The 21655-nt window shown below is 41.5% G+C and overlaps 1 protein-coding gene across 1 annotated transcript; it reads right to left on the reverse strand.

Moving 5' to 3' along the window:
- Window positions 1-849: 849 nt before the first annotated feature.
- On the reverse strand, window positions 850-21474 carry fam171a1 (family with sequence similarity 171 member A1). Its single transcript, XM_063878689.1, has 9 exons — window positions 21050-21474; window positions 14620-14847; window positions 13624-13719; window positions 11306-11464; window positions 10514-10690; window positions 6355-6471; window positions 5961-6075; window positions 5402-5519; window positions 850-4964 (listed from the first exon to the last, which is right to left on the reverse strand). The coding sequence occupies exons 1-9, from the start codon at window positions 21156-21158 to the stop codon at window positions 3405-3407; spliced, it is 2679 nt and encodes an 892-aa protein (XP_063734759.1). The 5' UTR covers window positions 21159-21474; the 3' UTR covers window positions 850-3404.
- Window positions 21475-21655: the final 181 nt, after the last annotated feature.

Raw genomic sequence — 21655 nt, forward strand, 5'->3', positions numbered from 1 at the left:
GGAAAACAAAACAGAGCCAAACTCCACCTTTTATCGCCAACATTGTGTTAAAATTAAACTTTTTAATTCTAATAATAAGCGACGGTTGAAAACGTATTCAGATTCTTCACTTTAGTAAAAGTACTTACACCACACTGTAAAAATCTTCAATTTCAAATAAAGTTACTGCATGGTACTTAAGTAAAAGTATTTAAGTACGAGTATAAACATTAAAGTATAGGTGTCAAGGTACTCAATGCAGAACAAAATGAAATCAATATTAAATAATTTAAAGCTGATCACTGTGAAATAGTTTGGAACAAAAACGTCTTCGTTCCAATACATGTTGTGTGGTTGTTTCATGGTTCAAGTCACTTAAATATGATGTTGGATGGTTTCATTTTTCCTATGTATTATGTGTCAAAATCTGAATTCATAAAATAACTAGTAAATAATGTCAGATAAATGTAGTGGAGTAAAAAGTATAAATATTTTTCCAAAAATATTGTAGAGTAGAAGTATGAAGCATTCTAAAATGAAAATACTTGGGTAAAGTACAAGTACCTCAAATGTGTAAATCAGTATTTACTATTGTAGTTTCACATGGATTTGAAAAGTGGTAGTAAAGAGAAGGAAAACGTTGCTGTCAGAAACGTTCAAATCAAAGTGCCAGCTAAGTAAAAACAATAACACCCCGCTGGATAAAATCACAAAGTTATAACACCTTGTGTTGAGAGGTTTGGTATTGACCTCATTCAATCCTGACAATCTACTATTTTTTTTTTAACAAGACATGAAAAAAATACACATTTTCATGCTACAACTTACCTAACTTACTAACTAGCTTAAACAAATCAAACACACAAATAATTCCAGTTTGGCGGTTTATTAGAATAATAGGCTTCAAATATAATGCAAGCAACCAAGTAACACACTCGGGATGCTGTACTACTGCAACTCCACCCTCGACCTGGAGATTGCTGTGGGATACTAACAGAGAGGAGACCATTCACAACGACTCACGCATCATCTGACAAGGTAGAGGAAAGGAAAAACTATACACACTCTTTAATATGATTGCTATGACTATATGAACCTTGAGTGGATGTATGTTGATTATTTGTCAGTGGTCTAGCATCGACACACAGTCTGACAAGACAAACTCACAGCCAGCAGCAGAACAGATGAACACTACCACCACCCAGGCACACATCCGAGACAAACATTCACACTCTACAAACACAAAAGAGAATGCACTGAAATGACCTGCAGTTTAGCTTCACGTACAATCGCACTTAGCTTTGTCTATCCGTGCTTCACTTAAAACTTTTGTAAATCCTTAACTGCTTAGTCTAAGACAGATTGGTGCCTTGCTGATTACTGTAGAGGATTTTAAGATTGCAGCAGCTGGTAGACATTTTCTGAAACGTCTGCAGTGTAGCTTGTAATATGCTAGTGCTGAGGAAAGTTTACTGCATGCTTTCTTTCACAAGTGGGAAAGAAAAGGAGGGCTGAGGTAGAGGAGAGAAGCTAAAGGCAAAAGAAGGTGAGAAATAAATAAGGTTTTCTGTTCCACAAATTGGATGTATAGTCAGGTTGTTCAAAGGCACTTGGAACACGAGGAAAAGGTTAAAAACAAAATAAGGTGAAACACAGCATGCAAAAAATAGTTTGGTTTCAGGTAAAACTTGCAGTTGTGTTTTTGTCACTCTTAACATAAGGCGAGTTAAAAATAAAAGCCCTTAACATATTAAAGGAAATAAAAGTAGCCTATTTTCCAAGGTAAAATACTTCATGTTGGCAATTCAAATTATATTGATTAAAATGAAAAAAGGCATCTCAAGCAGCCGTATAAAAGTGATGCATAGCCTTCAGAGCAAAAATATTCTAGTCAGTGGTTCAACAATCACAAAACCCTTCATATTATTACACCTCACACTTTTTCTGGGTGGAACTAGTTTTGCAGTGGTATTACATCCTTGTGACAAATAGAGTGGTGTGTCACATCTGTGCAGTGCGGATAGTGGTTTAATTTCAGTACTCTAAACACTTCACCCCCTCTGTAGATCATCTTAAAACCCATTCAGCCTTCTGACTAAATTCTAGCAACATACTTAAACCAATTCAAAGTACAGGATTCACATGTTTATGTCAGGGCTGATTATCTGTGCAGAACACACCGTAAGAGTTCTCCTGACTCTAAGAAAATGAATAGAATCACCTGCCATATTTTTGCACAGATGCGCCACAATCTTAAAAATGAGGGTATTAATCTCACGTTACAGAATATTAGTGAGTTCTTTACAGTCAGTGGACTGAGGCCAATATGGCTAGAGAAAAAGGCTCCTGTATTCATTCATTTGTGGGAACCACCCATAGTCTGTTTCCCCAACAGTTCCTCTATGGGCACAAGGCTAATTATAAAAAAGGCATATATTTGTTGTACATAAAATATTCAACTCTCTCGTCCATTTGTCTTCCTCAGGTGTACATCCTGATGAGTTTATGGAAAGTGTGGAGAACAACAGTGGTCTTTTAATGAAGGGAACCTGAAGCTCTGGACTTGGAGGTATCCCAGTGCTGAAAACTTATGTCAGTGCTCTATTAAGAAAACAAAGGGCATCAATTAAAATGGTCTTTTCCTTCACGTTATATTCGGCGCAAAGACAGGAGTCATAGTTAAAGGATAGTTTCAGATTTTCAAGTCTCAAATCCAAACTGACATGCCATATGTACAGCTGAACAACTTTGGTCGCTGCACTTGTTGTATCCCTATTCCAGTGATTGTAATGCAAGGTTGAGCAAAAAATTCATGGTCGTCGTTCCGTGCGTTTACAGTGAATCCATCCATTTACAGAAACAAAAAGGATTACTTCAATATTGAGGAAAACTTAACCGTTAACGGGATGATTATAAGGACATTTCTGTATTCTGTTGTTTATGGAGTTTATTTACGATGGACTTCTGAGAGAATGAAATATGTAAGTGTAAGTCACACTGAATCTAAAAATATAAGTATTATTTCTATGTGTTGAGATGAAACTAAGAATTGCAGAAATGTACCCAATTTAGTTTTTGGAGATATTTGCTACTTGTTTTTATTACCGCCTTTACTTATTTTGTATTGTAATGTTGAGATTTTCTATTGGGATAATGAAATCCTCTATCCATCTAAAAAAACAACAAAAAAAAGGCTTTGAAAGATCTCCAATATTTAAGATTGAGACTAAATCAGACCAAATTAAAATTGTTTTTAGCACAGAACAAGACCAGTGGGTAGTGTCCCACCATCACTCTAAAGACGGGCCATTGTGCACAGTATGAACAATTACAGTGACCAAAAATGCTTTCTATGTACTGATTGGCATGTGAGTCTTTGATTGAGAAAAAAGAGTGAGGCTATCCTTGAAGTGGTCATCTGTGGATCATTTCAGGTTGAAGGCCAGCAGGGGTCGCTCCTCTCTCTTCTGCCAGGGACTCTTCTTCTCATCCTCTCCATCCTCCTGTGCTGCATCGTCATCAGGAGACACTGAGAGCAGCACATGATCAGTCCTGAACGTTTCTCCCTCCTCAGGTGTTGGCAGGGGAGGAGGAGAAGAAGGGGATGAAGAGGAAAGTGAGGGCGGTTCCTCTTGTATTTGTACCACCTCTTCTGTTTTCCCCTCAACACCCTCCAGATCTCCTCTCTGACCCTCTGCTTTGTCTGACAGGATGTGTGCTGTGTCAATGTCCTCTGGGCTACATTTTGGCGTCTCTTCCTCACTGCCTCCCCCGTCCAGATCATCCACATACACCAGCTGAGTGTAGGCCATGGCTGGTGCTGTGCTCTTCGACCTGTCTTTCGCAATCCCTCTTTCCTCACGCCCTACAACTCTCCCCCTGCGGCCCACTCTCAGCTCATTCAGGTCCACACCGGAGTCCAGGCTGGCATCGTTGCCACGCCTCCCACCGCTGCCAGTATCATGTTGACCTCCTCCAGCTGGCGAGTTGCTATGACACCCCGCCCGCTGGAGGTCGATGTAGGAGTGGCGAATGTGAGCGTTGGAGCGTCCATCAAGCGAGACAAACCAGGCTCGTGGGTGAGGCAGAGGCTTCCCTCCTCTGAGCTCCATTAAAGTCTTTTCGGCCAACAACGTGTCCTCGCTGTTTATTTCCACCAGACCCGTTTCCCCAAGCGCTGCTGGGATGGACAGAGACTCTGACAGGCCCATACGTTCTCCGCCCCCTTGTTTGGCGGTATGCGGTCCGATGTCAGAGAGGGATTGCCCCAGTGGCTGCTGGGAATGTGAGGCATTAAGCTCAGCCTGGATGGTCTCCAAGTCACTCTGCTGGTCAGTCTGCAGCAGGAGGGCCTGACCGGAGAGAGGGTGCTCCCCAGGCAGGCGCATGTAGTGTGCTGGGATCACCAGGGTGGGACGCACCCTCGGGTAGCCCTCCCCTCCACTCAGCAGGTCCACGGAGCCGCAGCAGAGCAGCTGGCCCGGCCTGGAGAGCAGCGGGGGACTGGGACGCTCCAGGTGGTCCACAGAGCGGGACAGGAGGTAGTCAGGAGCTCTGCACTCACATACCTCCCCTCTACTGGGGGAATGAGGGGGAGAGGAAGGGGAGATGAAGTCAATAACCCCGACACTGCTCAGGTGGTTGGCAGACACCTGACCGTGATTGGCTGATGACAGTGCGTCTGAAACCGGGTTGCTGGACGAGCAGACGGAGGTGTATGATTGACGGTAGCCTCGGTCTGTCCCACACGAGAGGGCGGACTTTAACTGGAACGTCTCCGCAGACTGCCGGTAGTCTCTGCTGCGTGGCGTCAGATTGCCAAGAGAAGAGCCGTGGTGGCTGTTGCCAAGCGAGGAGCGGCTGTGTTTGCTGTGATGGATTAGGCTGTGTTGACGATGATTGTCTTGTTGCTCATATGACGACGGCTTCAGCATTGGTGTGGTCATGTCGGGCTCAGTCGCTGTGGAAACAAGTTCCAGCTGCACCTAAAGACAAACAAAATTACAGTCAGAAACATAAATATACTCAATGCAAAGACGTCATGTGACATTAGAGAAAGAAGCTGATTTAAGGAATGTTATGTTATGAAGCAACCATTTTTTTTTAGCCCAATTAACAAAATGGAAACCATATATTATATTTAGTTTTAGTAAAATACTGACATCATTTTTTTTATTCTTATTAATTGCATTTGGAAGGATTTCTCTTTTTGTGTGTTTTAGGATATGTGTCACATTGAATTTATTTATACAGTATGTACTTATATACCTTATGATTGCTTTTTGGCAACAATGTTGATGGTTCATATTAGATGAGGCCCTCAGATCTACCCTAACACAGGGAACAAGTACTTTCCCTGAAATTCACTAGGACAGTGAATAATAAACCCGTGATTAAATTGTTCCCTGAGAGTGCTACAGACCTCGCTGCTGATGAGGTTCAGGTGGGACATGGAGGTGGCTTGATCCCTCTTACTGCCGTCCAGACCAGAAGACAGAGTGAGCTTGCGGTGAGACCCTCGAGGCTTCAAACAACGGCGCCTGCACATCACAGACACACAACAGAGATTATGATTCAATCATAAGAGTTAGATTAAATTCTTCTCCCATGTGATGTTAACTTAAACATTTAAAGTACAGCATTGAAACCTGAGTACTCGTTACCTATTCCGGTGCAACAAGACAGCTTATGTTACATTGACTTTCCATAAGAATCTTGATTTATTTCAATTATATGATGAATTGATGAACTCTGCTACATGCAGAAAAAGATGACAAACCCTTGAAAATGCCTCTTCAGTACATGTATATAGATTAAATGTTGACTATGACAGATTGTGACAATGAAGACTGAAAGCATGCAAAAGGTGGTTTCTTAGCAAGAATTAAAAAAAATCATAATTGGAAAAAACCAAACTGAATGTTTTCTTGTCCGTTCTTCAGATAAATGTGTGCGTGGAAACTGTAAAGAGTTTCACACACCTGCAGTAGTACAACAGGAGACAGAGCAGGCAGAGCAGAATGAGAGCCATGCCTCCCAGTATGGCCAACAGGAACACCGTGTGGTACGTGCTGATGTCCTTCGCGAACACTGGACCTGTTGGACATACAAGAGGTCATTCAGAAACTGATTTTAATATGAAACATGTGGGAACATTTGTTACTTGCCAAAGGCAGAAAGAGTAATTGGATTGTGCTCAAAAAGACAGAAAATCCAGTGTGAGGTCTCCCAAAGAAAATTATTGAGATGGATTATCAATATATTTGTGTACGAGTCTTTACATTGTATGTAGCGAATGCTTCCCATTGTGCCATTCAGTTTAGGACTATATCTTTACTCTACATTATTATGATCTGTGTAAAAGCAGTTTCTCACCTGAGTGTATTGGAGACATGGCGGCCACCCAGTATCCCAGCTGAGGAGCGATGTAAGTCAGACTGAGCTGGTTGCCCTCTCGCTGCACGTGACCCCAACTGCTCTTTATCCAAGCACCTGCACGCGCACGCGCACACACACACACACACACACACACACACACACACACACACACACACACACACACACACACACACACACACACACACACACACACACACACACACACACACACACACACACACACACACACACACACACACACACACACACACACACACACACACACACACACACACACACACACACACACACACACACACACACACACACACACACACACACACACACACACACACACACACACACACACACACACACACACACACACACACACACACAGTCAATCAGTCACAGTCAATCAAAATTCCAAATCATTTATTATAAGAACCAGAGTTTCAGTTCACAGAGTGCATTAGTGACAAGGTGACAACTGAAGAGGCCTGCAGAAACCTCCCATCTGACTCTGATAAACTCAAACAGGCAAAAAAAAAAAATATATATATATGTCAGTTTGTTAGTTATAAAAATAGTTTGATATAGAGGCAGAAGTAAACTCAATAAACAGCAGGGTTAGCTACATTAAATGTAACACTTTCCAAGACCTTTTTATTACCACATAAAATGCTATTTAATTCCTGTTTATTTGACAATATGATGGAAACATTTTATATATATTACTATTAGTAGCATTGTAAGTAGTACTTTAATACTATTTTACTATTATTTTCCCACCAATTCTTAGTGTTCTTTAAAATGTATTTTGGAAACAAAATTGATTCAAATATTGCATAAAATGAATGTATTAACCCATTTTTACAATTGATAAGAGTCTTGTAAATTACGTATTGAAATATTTATTTAGAGGAAGTAGAATCCAATGCTTTTTAAGAATTCTCAAGATATTTTTTTTAAACAGCCTTCAAGCCCAGTAGTGTGAGGACAGTGTTTTGGTAGTACTAAACTCTCCCACAGGGAGGCAGCATGCTCAGTCAGATGTCACCGAGAGCCTTTTGGTGCACAATAGCAGCTCCAGCAGCGCCAGTACCAGAAACCCTACAACAAAAGCCAAAGTCACTGATTAATTGTATGTCAGTAAATCTGCTTCAAGAGGAAACCTTCAGTTGTGCCTTCACACTTCTCTTCCTTCGGGACTCAAGGGTAACATAGTGAGAGCCATATTGAGTCTTTGTTTATTCCCAGTTATACGACATCATACAGTCAGGAAACTGCATCGATCTTCAGGAGGGAGTATACAAAAAAGGTCAGGAGGGGAATTTCAATGTGGAAAGACAAATATATAAAGGTCTTGGACAGGGGGAAAAAACATTTCAAGGAGAGGAAACAAGAGCGGACAAAGAGGTGGAAAGGAAGGAGAGATAAGGGAAGAGGCACATGAAACAGAGGCTACGAGAAATGGGAGGCTGTGTGACTCAGCATCACACACACACACACACTCACACACTTCCGTACCCAGCCCTGCCAGGATTCACCCTGGTTCTGTCGGATGTTTCCACAGGGGATACCTCTCTCTCTCTCTGTGTGTGAGTGGCCTGTTTAATAGCAACATTAAATGACTCTGTTCCCACGCTTCATACAATACACTGCAGAGCGTCTGGCAACTGCTTAGAAACAATGCAAACATTTATATTGTGAGTACAGCCTGTATATTACTCCTGCTTCTCGTCCATTCCTGCAAAGTCAACACGGCTGACCTGATCTTTTTGTTGCTCAGATAGCGGTCAGTCTATCTGAAGGAACTGATTTGCATCCTGTCATGCTAAAGGCGTGTCTGTTTATGAATGACACACACTAACCAGTGAACTTGATCTGTTTGTACATGACATAAATTTGCCCCGCGCTCCCTCAACATCAAATAGGAGACATTGTCGGTTATACAAGACAAACAGGTTTGTGTGTGTTTGTTGTCCATGTGACCACTTTGTAAACAAAACTGAGCTTCTTTGTGAGGGAGCTTTTATCAGCCTGGAGTATTTCTCCAAAAAGGCACCAGACGGATTTGAAAAGATCTTTCTTTGTGTCTTTTTTTCATCCCCGGTTTAACACACAAACACACACAACGACACACACTTAGGCGCACAGTGAAGAAACTCAATCAGGAGCTGCCTTTCTGTTGTGTAACTTATTTGGTGGGTTGCTAAGGAACACGATATGTAGCCCGGAGAGGGTCCGGGGATGACTTCTGTTATGGAAATATTCAAAGCTACAGGCTCTGTGTGTGTGTGTGTGTGTGTGTGTGTGTGTGTGTGTGTGTGTGTGTGTGTGTGTGTGTGTGTGTGTGTGTGTGTGTGTGTGTGTGTGTGTGTGTGTGTGTGTGTGTGCGCGCTCTCTCAGCTCTTATCAAAGCCCTTTTTCATAAACTTTGAATGTGGCTACTTTGGGTACTCGAGTCTTGAGATCCATAAACTGTCACAAGAGCAAAGATGATCCAGATTGGCACAATAAAATGTTCCCTGCAGAAATATTTTCAGGGTTAACTGAAAAGTGCTGTATGGACAAAGGCATTGCTCTTTTTGAGAAATGGCCTACTATTCTTGTTCATGAAGTCTGAATCAACATGTGGACTGGAGGGGAACGCCTTAGTCTATTGAGCAACTGCATAATGCTTCTTGCAGTTTTTTTTCAGTTGTCAACACAAAAGCACATTAACTTGAATTTATGTCACATATTCAAAGTGCTTTGTTGTCAAATAAACAGACGTGAAACTAAAGCATTTATTTGTCCTTCTCACCACTCTCAGAGCGTTGTTTCCAGTTAAAGACTGCAACCTAAAAGTCTGGGATGAACCCACTTTTCACTACACATGCAGTTAGCTAATAGCAGTGGCGAATTCAAAAGATAAAGATATTTCCCGTAGGAGTTGATGAAGATTAAAAAAACAGCTAAAAAGGAGAAAAAATATCAGACACAAACACATCTGATGAATGCTAATGCTGCTACACGTCTGTTGGATGTTGAATAGTCAACTTTTAGCTAACAAGTTTGCCATACCAGGTTAGAAAGTGATGATATGTCAGTGTTGGGACAGCTTGTTCCTGCGGCCCCTAAGTGACCAAAACACTCAGTTATTGTGGGTTTTGATATTTCTGACAAATGATTCATTGATTATTGAATTTGCTACATATTATTCTGTTTCACTATTCATCTCCATTCACTATTCATATGATTTATTTCCTTACCCTAGAAGAAATGTAAATAGGTCCTGACAAGCACAAACATAATGTACAGTTGATCTGGAAATGTGAGCCTAATTTACACAGAGGAGGATGTTTTGTATTACGGACACATCTGACTCAACCAATGATCTAATCGCAGTCTTACAGCTCAGCCCGTCCAAGAAGAAAGGGCGTATCACAGAGCAGAATGTCTGACTCAAGAGATTTAAGACTGCTGAAATAAATCAGTGTGTCCAGAAAGGCTTGAAGGGTCTCTGCTGTAGGAGACAGCACCGCCGAGCTCTTTGCTGTTTGATGTTTGTTTTGCTCAGGTCAAGATTTAGCTGAGCTCCAGCAGATTATACATCCACGGCCCGATCTTGTGATGTGTGGCAGTATTCGTGTTTTGATTTGCAGATTAATGTGGCGCCACATGTTGGACTTTTTTTAATGACCTTATGAATAAATTCATTTATCCCTCAGCCACACACAACTAAAAGTCGTAACCTGGCTGCACGTGGATAGTATTAAAGACCCTATTCTGATTTGTATAAATCATTCAGGTTAGCCTCATTTACAATTCAATGTACTACACCACACTGTAGAGAGAAAACATTAGGTCTTTAGAGCTTTTGAGAGTCAATAAACAGCACTTTCAAGATACCTAACCAAAGATGCCAAGACTATCTAAGCCTTGAGTCTTAAACATAATTATAAATACAATTGCAAAAGATGAAGTTTACCATTCTTTTTCATTTTACATTTTAAATATGTTATGAAAGAGCAGACTTTGTTGAAATCAATGCAGTCCTAACTTTCTTTAACCATTACAATTAAGCTTATTAAAGTTTTCATGATTTTGTAGGAACCCTGCCTTTGTGTTTAGGAAGTCAGAAAAGGTTTGTGTTCATGTTAGGACATACCCAAGCGCGGGTCGAATCTCCAAGCAGGGATGTGATCATTTTCCTTCAGGCCACTGTCGGCCGGCAGGGGGACGGATACCGTGATTGGCTCATTCACCTGCAGCTCCACTCCGTCGCTGGCCAATAAGTGTACAGAGATGGCCGCTACAGGAGTCAACTCAAACCTCTTCTCGTTCCCTGTGAGAGAAGCAGCAGAGTGTAAGAGAGAAAAATGCAGCGTAAAGGGAAAGTGAGTGGGAGTAAGGTGCACAGGAGGGGGGGGGGGCAGAGAAAGGAGCAGAAAGCAGTGGGGAGTAACATGAAAAAGCGTAGATAAAGGAGAGTTGTCAGGGGGAAAAGACAGACAGGAAAGAAAACAAGGGAAAGACAGGAAAGAAAGGAAACAGGATGGAGAGTGAAAAAGCTGAGAGACTGAGGGTGGAGAGAGATGGCTTGTGATGCCTGGAGGGACAAGGTACGTGCAGTGGGGAGGGGGAGCTTTTGAGGGTTATTGAAGCTGAAGGACACACAAATTCATACAACAAACACACACACACACACACACACACACAGCAAGACATGGATGCCTGAAAGCGTGCAGACTTCAGCTAGACACACAGGGGTTATTGTGTTTCAGGAGGTCAGATAGAGAGGCCTCTCCAGGGTAGAGTCTCTGTGATGTACCGCTGGTTCTTCTCTTCACTCCCCACCCCCCATCCCCCCTGCAGCCTTCTCCTGTGTCATCCATGCCTGACTCTCTTTAGTCCTATTATTGCGGTCTAGTACGTTACCCTCCACCGGTTCGAGGCTCACCTGTGCCGTTGCCGCTGAGGACCTGCAGATGGGGAAAGTGCTGGATGTGCGAGGGGGAGCTGGCCACGGTGAGTAGAGCAGTGAGGTTTGCGTAGGATGTGTCGGCGGGAAGACTGAGAGCTCTGCGCTGGAAATGAACACTGGGCTGATGCCTTAAACCTTGAGGAACAACAGACAGAGAGGCGTCAGAAAAACAAGGACATGCTGAATGAACAAGTACAGTACACTGAGGTTTAAAGGAAATATAGACTGCAAGTTCCCAATCTACACTTAAGAATCAAAGGTTTGTATATACTGTATAAAATATGAATTATATATGTGCCAAAAAGTTCAGTATGCATTATGGATTAATGAGTAAAACTAAGAATAAAAGAAATAAATCATCTTTATATCAAAATGCAAAAGGCAAAAAAAGGGAATCATTCTGTGTAGAAATGATATAAAAAAACTTTACTGAGTGTTTCTGAATTTAATTCAACAGAGTAATCTGCCAGAATTGAAGTCAAGAGGTTTTTTTCGTGTGACAGAATCAGTCCTGTTTTTTCAGGATGTTTTCAAGGCCATTTTCTAGTCCTTGTCTTGGCCTAATGCCTTTGTATAAATTCGGCCATCAAATTAGGCTTAATGGAAGCAACTCTGAATCAATACAGAAGAAATAGTGCCTTGCTTGACTTTTAGTTCGAGGAACGTGATGCTTCCTTCTGATATTTTGATGTGCAATTAATCGCTGTTCTCCCTATCCCTATCTCTGTCTAGCTTTAACACATTTTACATGAAGAGGAATAAACAGTGAAAACTGCATGTAGCTGGACTCAGCAAGGTGATGTCATTGTGGTCTGACTGTACCGAGTGCACATTCCTGAGCAGTGAGGCACACATCCAGCTGTATGAGGGCTCAATGTGTTTCTAGTCGACATTTTTGCTCCACACTAAAACCATCATCTTAAACGTTCATGTTTCTGTCCGATGCGTGTTCTTTAAGTTCAGGTGTGAATGTTTTATCTCTCTGCGGAACTGGTTTTGTGAAAGGAAATGACCCCGGTTTCTGTTCTTTGTGTGTTCCCTTCCTCAACTCTTCTTGTTGTTTTTTTTCCCTCCACTTTCCTCTCACCTCATCTGTTCCTCCTTCTGTTGGACACTGCGCTGCCCATCCCCCTTTCTCCTCTATTCTCTCCAAGTACTCCACCCACAACTCCACTTTCCAGCACATACTGTATCATCCTCTTCCTCCTCTTTTATTCTCCGTCCTCGCGCCGCATGCCAAGGTTTATCACTCCCCTGGGCAGACAAGTTCACAACATCGTGACAAACAAAGTGTGTCGGACAGAGGGAAGAAACTACAGTCCACTCAGGCACGTGCAGGAGGTTTCACATGTTAATGGTGTCTGTGAAGTTTTTGTTTTAGTCAGACAACACAGCTGACACGTAAAATGACTCCCTTGTCGGTCACAGACGGACAAAAGACCCCAGCAGACAAAGAGGCTGTATTGATTTTGCCTGAGTGAGAAAGCCATATCTAATAGAATTACACACACCTAAACAAAGGGGCTGACTAACAAAGACAGACTCATGATTTATATCTGTGCTTGAGTGGAGAGAGGAGGGTCTTTTTTATTCAACAGTAGGCCATTTAATGCAGAGGCAGGGCTAATTATTTTCAGTCCTTTATACAGAACAAAGCTGTGAGTTTATTTAAATCATTAAATATTGGTACAAATCTGATTCTGACTTTAGTTGTTGTTGATGTGGGTGCATTGTCAGCAGCTTGAAGTATGTACACATAATATCAAAATATATTAAAATATTTTGTTTGCAGAAAACACAAGAACTCTGAGTGCATGTAAATACTGAATTTGGCAAAAAATTGACATTGGGATTTCATTCTTGATTGTAAAAGCTGTCGGCAAAACATTTTGCACCATGTATGTTGAGTTGTTGGAGGAGCACGCGACATAAGATTTTCATTGCCAACATATACGCTGTATCTGCTGTGCATATGACAAATAAAACCTTGAAACCTTGAAACCTTCACACCTCAAAGTCCTTTTAAAAGCTGTTTAATCCCCTACAGTTTGCACAGCTTTCATGGAAGTGTGGATGTTTTAATATTAGTTTTTCTGGGTAATTAAAGACAATTCTCGCCAATGTTGACATACGATGTAAGGAATTAATACTCAGTTCATCTGCAGAGAAAGGTGGACCAATAGACCTTGAGAGGAATTGTTTTGACAAACTGTGTGTTTAAAACCGATCTGCTTCTTTTAACAGTTTTTTAATGTGTGAAAAGATGAGCTAAACAACACAGACACTGTGTTTACCTTGTAAGCTAGCTGAAACAATCTCTACAACATCCTCATACACCATCAGAGTTGCAGCTCTTTCTGGTAGCAGGTCCAGGCTGATGGAAGAAAATACTGAAAGACAAATAAAAACCACACACCACATTTACACACAGAATAAATCCAAAGTCAGATAAGAAACAAACTGCAGCGATCTACCTGGCCACTTTACTGATCGCTATGACACAAAACAAATCATAAAAACATCTTAATACATTTTTAATGGTCCTGCTTTCATCCTGTCTGCTGTGCAGGACTCAATTCTGACCCAGCGAACTGCACTTCTCTCCTCTTCCTTCCTTCCTTCCTTTCACTTTGCATTGTTCAGAGCTGGTAAGCGTGATAATCCAATTGGCTGCCGTTCCGTTGGCTCATAATATTAGCCCCCATTCAGTCCACCTCCCCAACGCAACACACACGCAGTCACACACACACAGTCACACACACACACACACACACACACACACACACACACACACACACACACACACACACACACACACACACACACACACACACACACACACACACACACACACACACACACACACACACACACACACACACACACACACACACACACACACACACACACACACACACACACACACACACACACACACACACACAATACTGCTACCTCTTGGGAGGTATTGTGTGTGTAAGTGTGTGTGTGTTAGTGAAAGGAAAGCTTAAGCTGCCCCCTTGCTGGGTTTTGGCATCTATTGTAATAAATTAGTAATGGAGCACTCCACTCATCATTGGTGCTCACACCTGGCACACACACAGACACTATTTCTATTTCACACTAACATACATACACACTTTGAGCTGGCGGCACACGTGGAAATCAATAACCTGCAAGCCAACACTCCCTACATCAATGTGGCTATGTCATAATATCCATCCGGTATTTGTCCTAAAATATGTCTTTATCACACACACACACACACACACACACACACACACACCTACCAGGTAATCTAGAAGGAGTCCAGGGCACAGAGTTTGGCACATATCCCTGTTTGGTTGCGGTGACGACCAAAGGTGTCCCAAGGCGGTAGGGGAAGCGCAGGTAGGTGTTGCCATCAGTTGATGAGGTTTCCGTGGTTACAGAAGTGTGGTTGGCGAAGAGCTGCACGACGGTTCCTCCGAGGGGCTGGTGAGTGCTGGCATCGCTCAGGTGAACCTTCAGAGTCACCTCTGCGAACGAGAAGAGCGTTACTGAGCCGTAAACTGAGCCTGTATCGATAGTGTGACTGCAGAGAAGAGTGATATGCAACATACAACACAGCAGTGCATTATAACTACTGCGGTCCTCGGTCTAACCGGGGTTGATTCAGTGCCAGGCCCTTTGATGGCGTTCCACATCCCAACCAATCACAAAGAGACGGCCGTCTGACCATTTACGGGATTCCCGCCAACAATACTTCCCCTCTAAAACAATGGACCATTTCCTTCTTTCAAAGAAGCCTTAAACCAGAGGGAAAAAACAACTATGTATATTTATAATGACCATCTCTAATGGACAGGAGGAATAAAAGACTGGACACAGACTGCCTGTTGACTGATGAAAGGCTCACATTAAAGGCCCATATAGATCAAGGGATATCAACAATAACAAGTTCACAAATGTGCGAGATGTGTTTAATAAGTTGTTCGATTCCTGTGTCCGACTGTTTTCTTTTAATAGGTCTCTGTCTGCTCTTCATATTTAAGCAAAACAAGAAAAAAAGTTATTGCTGTGGTGCCTGGTGATTTCATGCATCTATAAATATCAACATGAGGAGGAGGAGGAGGAGGAGGAGGAGGAGGAGGAGGAGGAGGAGGAGGAGGAGGAGCTTAGCAATAGCTATGTGTTACTGAAAAAGATGCTGTTGCATGGATGTTACTTGGTATCAGAAGTTGTTGTTATTAAAGAAAATGTTGAAACTAAATTATTGATGCATGCATGTGTAGATCCCTTTAATGTGTTTTAAGTGGTTCTCATTTCATTGATCTCTGCTGGGTATCTTGTGAACTCCTTCATAAAGTCTTAACTTTATCTTCATTTATTTTGCTGAATATCTACAATGTAATGTATATTATCAAATGAATGCATTGCAGTGGTAGATAACATTTTTGAATACAAATATTCAAATAAAGTACAAGTATCTAAACATTGTACAGCAGCCTACAGCACTTAGTTACTTTAAACCGCAAAACATGGCACACACACATCCAGTTACTCCTCTACAGAGAGGCAGGTCCAACATTGAGAGGTTTATTGTACCACAAGCGGGAAACAAACACAAAGATAATTTCAGCTTTAGTCCCCAAAGGTATGATAAAAACAAACTTGGTAAAAAAATCACTATAATTTAAACTCCACACATACCATTTCTCTCGCTCTGCCTTTACACACGACAGGCTCAACCCTGTTTGATCATTGGCTGCTGGGTGACCCACGGTGACCTTTCAATTAAGGCTGAAAGGGTTTCTCCCTCCTTCACCCCTCACTTACACATGCCCACCTCCCCCAACTTCGCTGCAACTGAATTTTATCTTTCTTGTTTTGACCCCACCCTCCGCGACACACACACACTCAACAAAATACATACCCCTGGCTAGACTGATCCCCCTCCCCCCGCTCAGGGATCCTGCGGTCAGTGAGGAACCCTCTCTTACAATATCTAGTGAGGGTTCAGCTTGAGTGCAGCTTAGCTCCACCTAAAAAACAGAGCGCTGCCCAAATAATACCTTTGCAAGGATGGAAGGGAGGAGGTTTGGCAGAGCAACGAGTCAATTTCAAGCCATACACATCATTACCCAGAGAGGTTGGTGTGAAGACCTGCTCTGTGCCTGCTTTCTGACCCCTCACTTCATTCCTCCCTCTTATTACATTTGCAGCGTCACAACTAGAGGACAAGAAAACAAAAAGAAGTCTGACAGTCAGAAAGGACCCATCGCATTAACATTTCATGCGTGCGTGTGTATTGGAGAGATCATGACCTCACTTCCTCTCCCAATCCCAGTGATATGTGGTTAGGGGTACCAGCTGTGCTCACTTTAAAAAGAAACTCCCCTGGGAGACGCCAGATTGACAAATGCAACAATCCCCCTCCCATTCCTTATCCAATAAATCACTACTGTGGTGACATCATTGTTAAACAAGCTAGGAGTCTCCTATCTGCTCCGACACACAGAAGAGACGATGTTCAGCCTGAAGACTGACAGAAGACTTCGATTCTGTAGCTAAACCAACACTTTTTAAACTACTTAATGCTTTATTGAGTCCTCATCCGAGTGTTTTGAGTGCCATATGGAGTATAAAGGCATCAAACTGAGTTTTGCCTGACCAACACTGCGATCTCAAACCAATTATCCCAGGCAGCAGCAGCCAAATCAGCAGGGTGGTTGTGTGTTTGTGTTTGAGTAGAAAGAGGTGAACCCAAGAAGAGGAAACAGAGAGGACAGACTGAGTGTGTGTAGGTTTTTTAGCACACTAACTCTTGAATTGTTGGGTGCTTGGTGGTTTGATCAGGGAGGCATAGCATTTCTACACCGCCGTGATAAACTGGAAATCTATGGTATGGTTGGCATTCATTGGGTGTGTTGGAGTTCTTTCAAGAAGTGGGGGTGGGAGCAGATGCTTTCTGTACACAAGGCTGAGTGAAGAGCTTGCACCACCACCAACAACACCAAGTACAACACAATTGCATCTCATTAGTAATGGTTAGAAACTATGAGGTACTGGAGCTCAAAGTTATGTCAATGAGAAATAAATACATATATTTTGTTTAGAATGAGCAAACAAACACAAATGTGTGTGTGACTTAACAGTTATCCAAGCTACTACAGAATACACTGAAACTTGCAACTGATAAAAACAATAATGTTCCTCAATTCTAATACATAAAAAAGGAATTTCTTTAATGATTTGTCCACCGTTTTCCACAGTTTGAGGGTTCACTAGCACTCTTTTGGTCACTTCCTCTCAATATGTATCTACTTTTGCAATTATTGAATGTATCCAATTAAAACAAATACTTAATAACGTGGAATCGGTTCAGTCAGATAATCAAATCTTCAATAAACCACAGTAAAATATAAGCAGTGTGAGAAGCTGACAGAAAGCTGTTTGGGTCCTCTCAAGCAGAAGCACATGGTTGAGTGTGAGAGGGAACAGAAATCATGTGACAATAAGCACATCGAAACATTGGCAAGTTGTTTAAATAATAAAGTGGTGAAGTAGGAAAGTGAATTGTGTCACTTTAACTTGAAGCTCCAACCAACTGTTGATTGTGTTTATTGATGTTAAACTTGTTCAACCACAGCATGAGCTGAAGAAATGTAGGCTATTCACCATCTGATTCTCAATGTGGTGAGCTTTAATTTAAATGAGAGAAAGAGGCCATTTACGATGTTATGGGAAGGATTAAGTGTGAATCATCGACAGCAACAAAACATAGAAACATGTTACAAAAAGCAACCTGGTAAAACGCAGAACCAACTATTCCAATCTGTTAAAGTTATGCAAACAAATATATAGAAAAAGAGCTATCAATGGGTTTTCAGCCTGCTACTTTCCCTCATCTGGATTAAAAGTGAGATTAGATAGAAAAGGTCGATCCCATTAGCTCAGCAGGGGACAAAGACATATGTTACATCACCATGTCTCAGACCTGAGAACAGATGTACTTGCTCCATCTTACTACAGTAAATATTCCCGTCCTGATACTGCACCGTTACTGGTTCTGCTTTTCAGCTCACAAGGTCGTTGTTGTCCCTAAATACTACGCTTTCTCATGACCTGATGTATCCTCACCATCTGGATCTGCTGTTAGCACTTACACCAACATCTTGTGATTAAAATCAAGCTTGGCAAGCGGGTGACAATATGATTGGATTGGTCTACTTCCTGGCAGCCCATGTCCAGCTTCAGCGAATGTTTGTCTGCTAGAGATGCAGTGCCATGCCTATTATGGGCGGCAGTAATGTGAGTGAGATCTATATCTGCGGGAAGATTGTCTGTCTGGCTCCACTCATCCATGTTGTCTGCTGGACAGACCAAAAGAAGTCCTCAGTATCGAACTGAACATAACCTCCCCTGGGACAACTGAAGGTCAATCTGAGGCAAAGTGAACACCAGAGAGAGGGAGAAAAAAAGAGCAAAGAGGGAGGCTCGGGACAGACTATACCTTGTTTTCTACCGAGCTTGTTGCTGTGAAATTAGCCAATTTTGAGGATACATATAGTACCGAATGACGAGTGTTAAAACAGAACTACTTTAAAAACAAATAGATCAAATATCAGAAACTAACCCATTGTTGGAAATCAGAACTTTTTTAGAACCCCTGACTGATCTGCAGCATTAGTTACAGAATGTTTGATTTCATGTAAACAAAGTTGTAGAGAGAGGACTGAATGTAGGCCAGCCAAAAAAGTAAGCAAAACAAAGATGATGTGTGCGATGTGTCCATGCTTGTACATGCAAGTAAGAGATAAAAGTGACGGATCAAACAGATGTGGCTCCACTTTACTAGTTACTATGACAGGAAAGCTTTTGAAGTAAATGACAGAATAAGATGAACAGATAATTGTGATTCATGATCCACTTTGATGAATGTGCTTACAGTTGAAGTGACAGGACATACCCTGGATACACTGTAATCTGCAGACACAAAACTTTACCAGCTTAGTCGTGTAGGTGCAATTTATGAATTTAATTCTTAATAGCTAAATAAGTAATTTCACCTAAGACATAGAAAAGTAGCAAATCCCCAAATTGGTAAAGCAAGAACCAGTTGTTTGCAATTGTTGCTTTATAATGTATTCAAAGATCCCCGGCCGTGGCGCAACTGGCTGGGGCACCTGGACCGTACGCCGGCGACCCGGGTTCGATTCCCGAACCATGGTCCTTTCCGGATCCCACCCCGACTCTTTCTCCCACTTTCCTGTCACTCTCCACTGTCCTGTCCGATTAAAGACAAAAAGCCCCCAAAAAATAACTTTATAATGTATTCAAAGATGAATTCATTATAAATATTGTTGATTACTTTCAGATAATCTACTAATTGCTTCAGCTCTAGGATTTTATAGGAAATGCCAATAATGTTTAAGTATTCTAGTTTCTAAAGATATTTATGTGCATGTTCTTGTACTTTTACTGCTGTACCACTTTTACCCAAGGGTTATATCAATACATTTGATCTTAACTGACAATTAACTAAAGTTAATAGTTTGAAAATATATCTACACAACTTTTTATAACCGATTATTTTCTTTTGTTTAAACCAAAAATGCCACAAATGACCGTTTTTGTATGTTAGTGAACTGACTAGCTTTGAGTTTAAGAATATTAGTTTGAAAAAAAGAAGAATCTGAACATCAACAAATGCTAAGTATAAAGACTGAGCTTATTGGTATTTCTATTTGCTGTTTGACACCTGAAAGAGGTCAATGGTGGCAGTCACCTTGTGGTTAAAAGCACCACAAAAACACAACACAACAGCATTCGCCTTCCACAAAATGCAAGGTCAAAAAAGTGCAAGCCCCTTACCGGTGGTGTAACGCAGTGAAGTACTTAAGTATTGTTCTTAAGTATGATTTTGGTGTACTTGTATTTTACTTGAGTAATTTTATTTTGTGCTACTTTATACTTCTTCTCCACTACAATTCGGAAGCCACTATGGTACTTTTTAAACCACTAAATTGATTTGACAAAATGTGTAACTAGTTACTGTACAGATTCAGATAATTAGCTCAAACAGAATATATGCATGAATTAATAAATAACCTATGATATATAATTAGAGATTAAGCTATCCAGCAGCAGTATGTCATTAAAAGCTCTTTTAACAACATCAAAAACAATAATCCAGCAATTTAAATAATAATTCATACTTTTACTTTTGGTACTTCAAGTACATTTTTGATGACAACACTTTTGTACTTTTATAGATATTGTTTTATTTTATTTTTAAGTAAAATATCTGAGGACTTCTTAGACCACTGCCACTTTCATAATAGGAAGTAATGTGGTCAAAGATAGTCCCCCTTCCCAGATAGACACTCACAGAGGGAGTTTTCCAAAAAACTAAAAATGACAAATCACAGCAGCTGGACTCCTCTGCTGCAGTATTTTTGGACGATACAGGGACATGTGTTTTGTCCCGTGTCAATTCAAATTATTTTACACAATTATGACTATAGCAGATTGATTTTCATGTTATCCAGGACAGCAAAACCCGGGTATAAAAAATATTTCAGATAAGTTTTCTGGCTCTCTTTCTAGCACAAGCTAACCTGCTAATGCTAGTTTTTGTCACATCAGCATCCGAGCTGGCTAGCGACAGCATTAGCCACTTGAACGCATGAACTTCCTCGCTTATTATAAAGTACAACATTTTAAAAACACTTTTACCTTCTGTGGCGGGCTGCTCCGGTAACGTTTTAGCAGCAGCTCTGGAGACAAGGTATCCCAAAATGCAGAGCACAATCGCAGCGCCTCGTCTCCACTCCGCAGCCCGCATCGTTGCAGATGTGTTAAAAAATAAAATAAAAAGTCAAAATCTTCTGCTTGAACAAACTCACTGCACACACACATCAGCGGACACTCGGTTTATTCCATAAAGGAGGCGACTCCCCATGTTTAGCAGCTTCAGCATTCCTGGTTTTTCGCCTGTGAAGCCGTGTTTCCTCTGTGCCGCTGTGCATCCCCTGGTTATTTTTTTTCATCGACGGGTCAGAGAGGAAGACGGCCCCAATGCTCTGAGCCTCATGCCTAATAAACAGCACCAGCAGGCGGCTTCTTCCACACGCAGCACCGCTATCATCTGCGGACCAACAGCGCCACCTGTCAGCCAAACAAAAGGGTAAACAACAATCTAACTATCAGAATCAGTGTACCTTTATTTGTCCCGTAGAGGGGACATTTAAAATTGTTACAGCAAAGAGCCAAAGACAGCTTACTATCTCTCAAGAAGCATGCATAAGATAAATATCAACATTAAAGATAAAAAACTATACC

Source organism: Eleginops maclovinus, chromosome 3 (assembly GCF_036324505.1).
Source record: "Eleginops maclovinus isolate JMC-PN-2008 ecotype Puerto Natales chromosome 3, JC_Emac_rtc_rv5, whole genome shotgun sequence".
Taxonomy (NCBI): domain Eukaryota; kingdom Metazoa; phylum Chordata; class Actinopteri; order Perciformes; family Eleginopidae; genus Eleginops; species Eleginops maclovinus.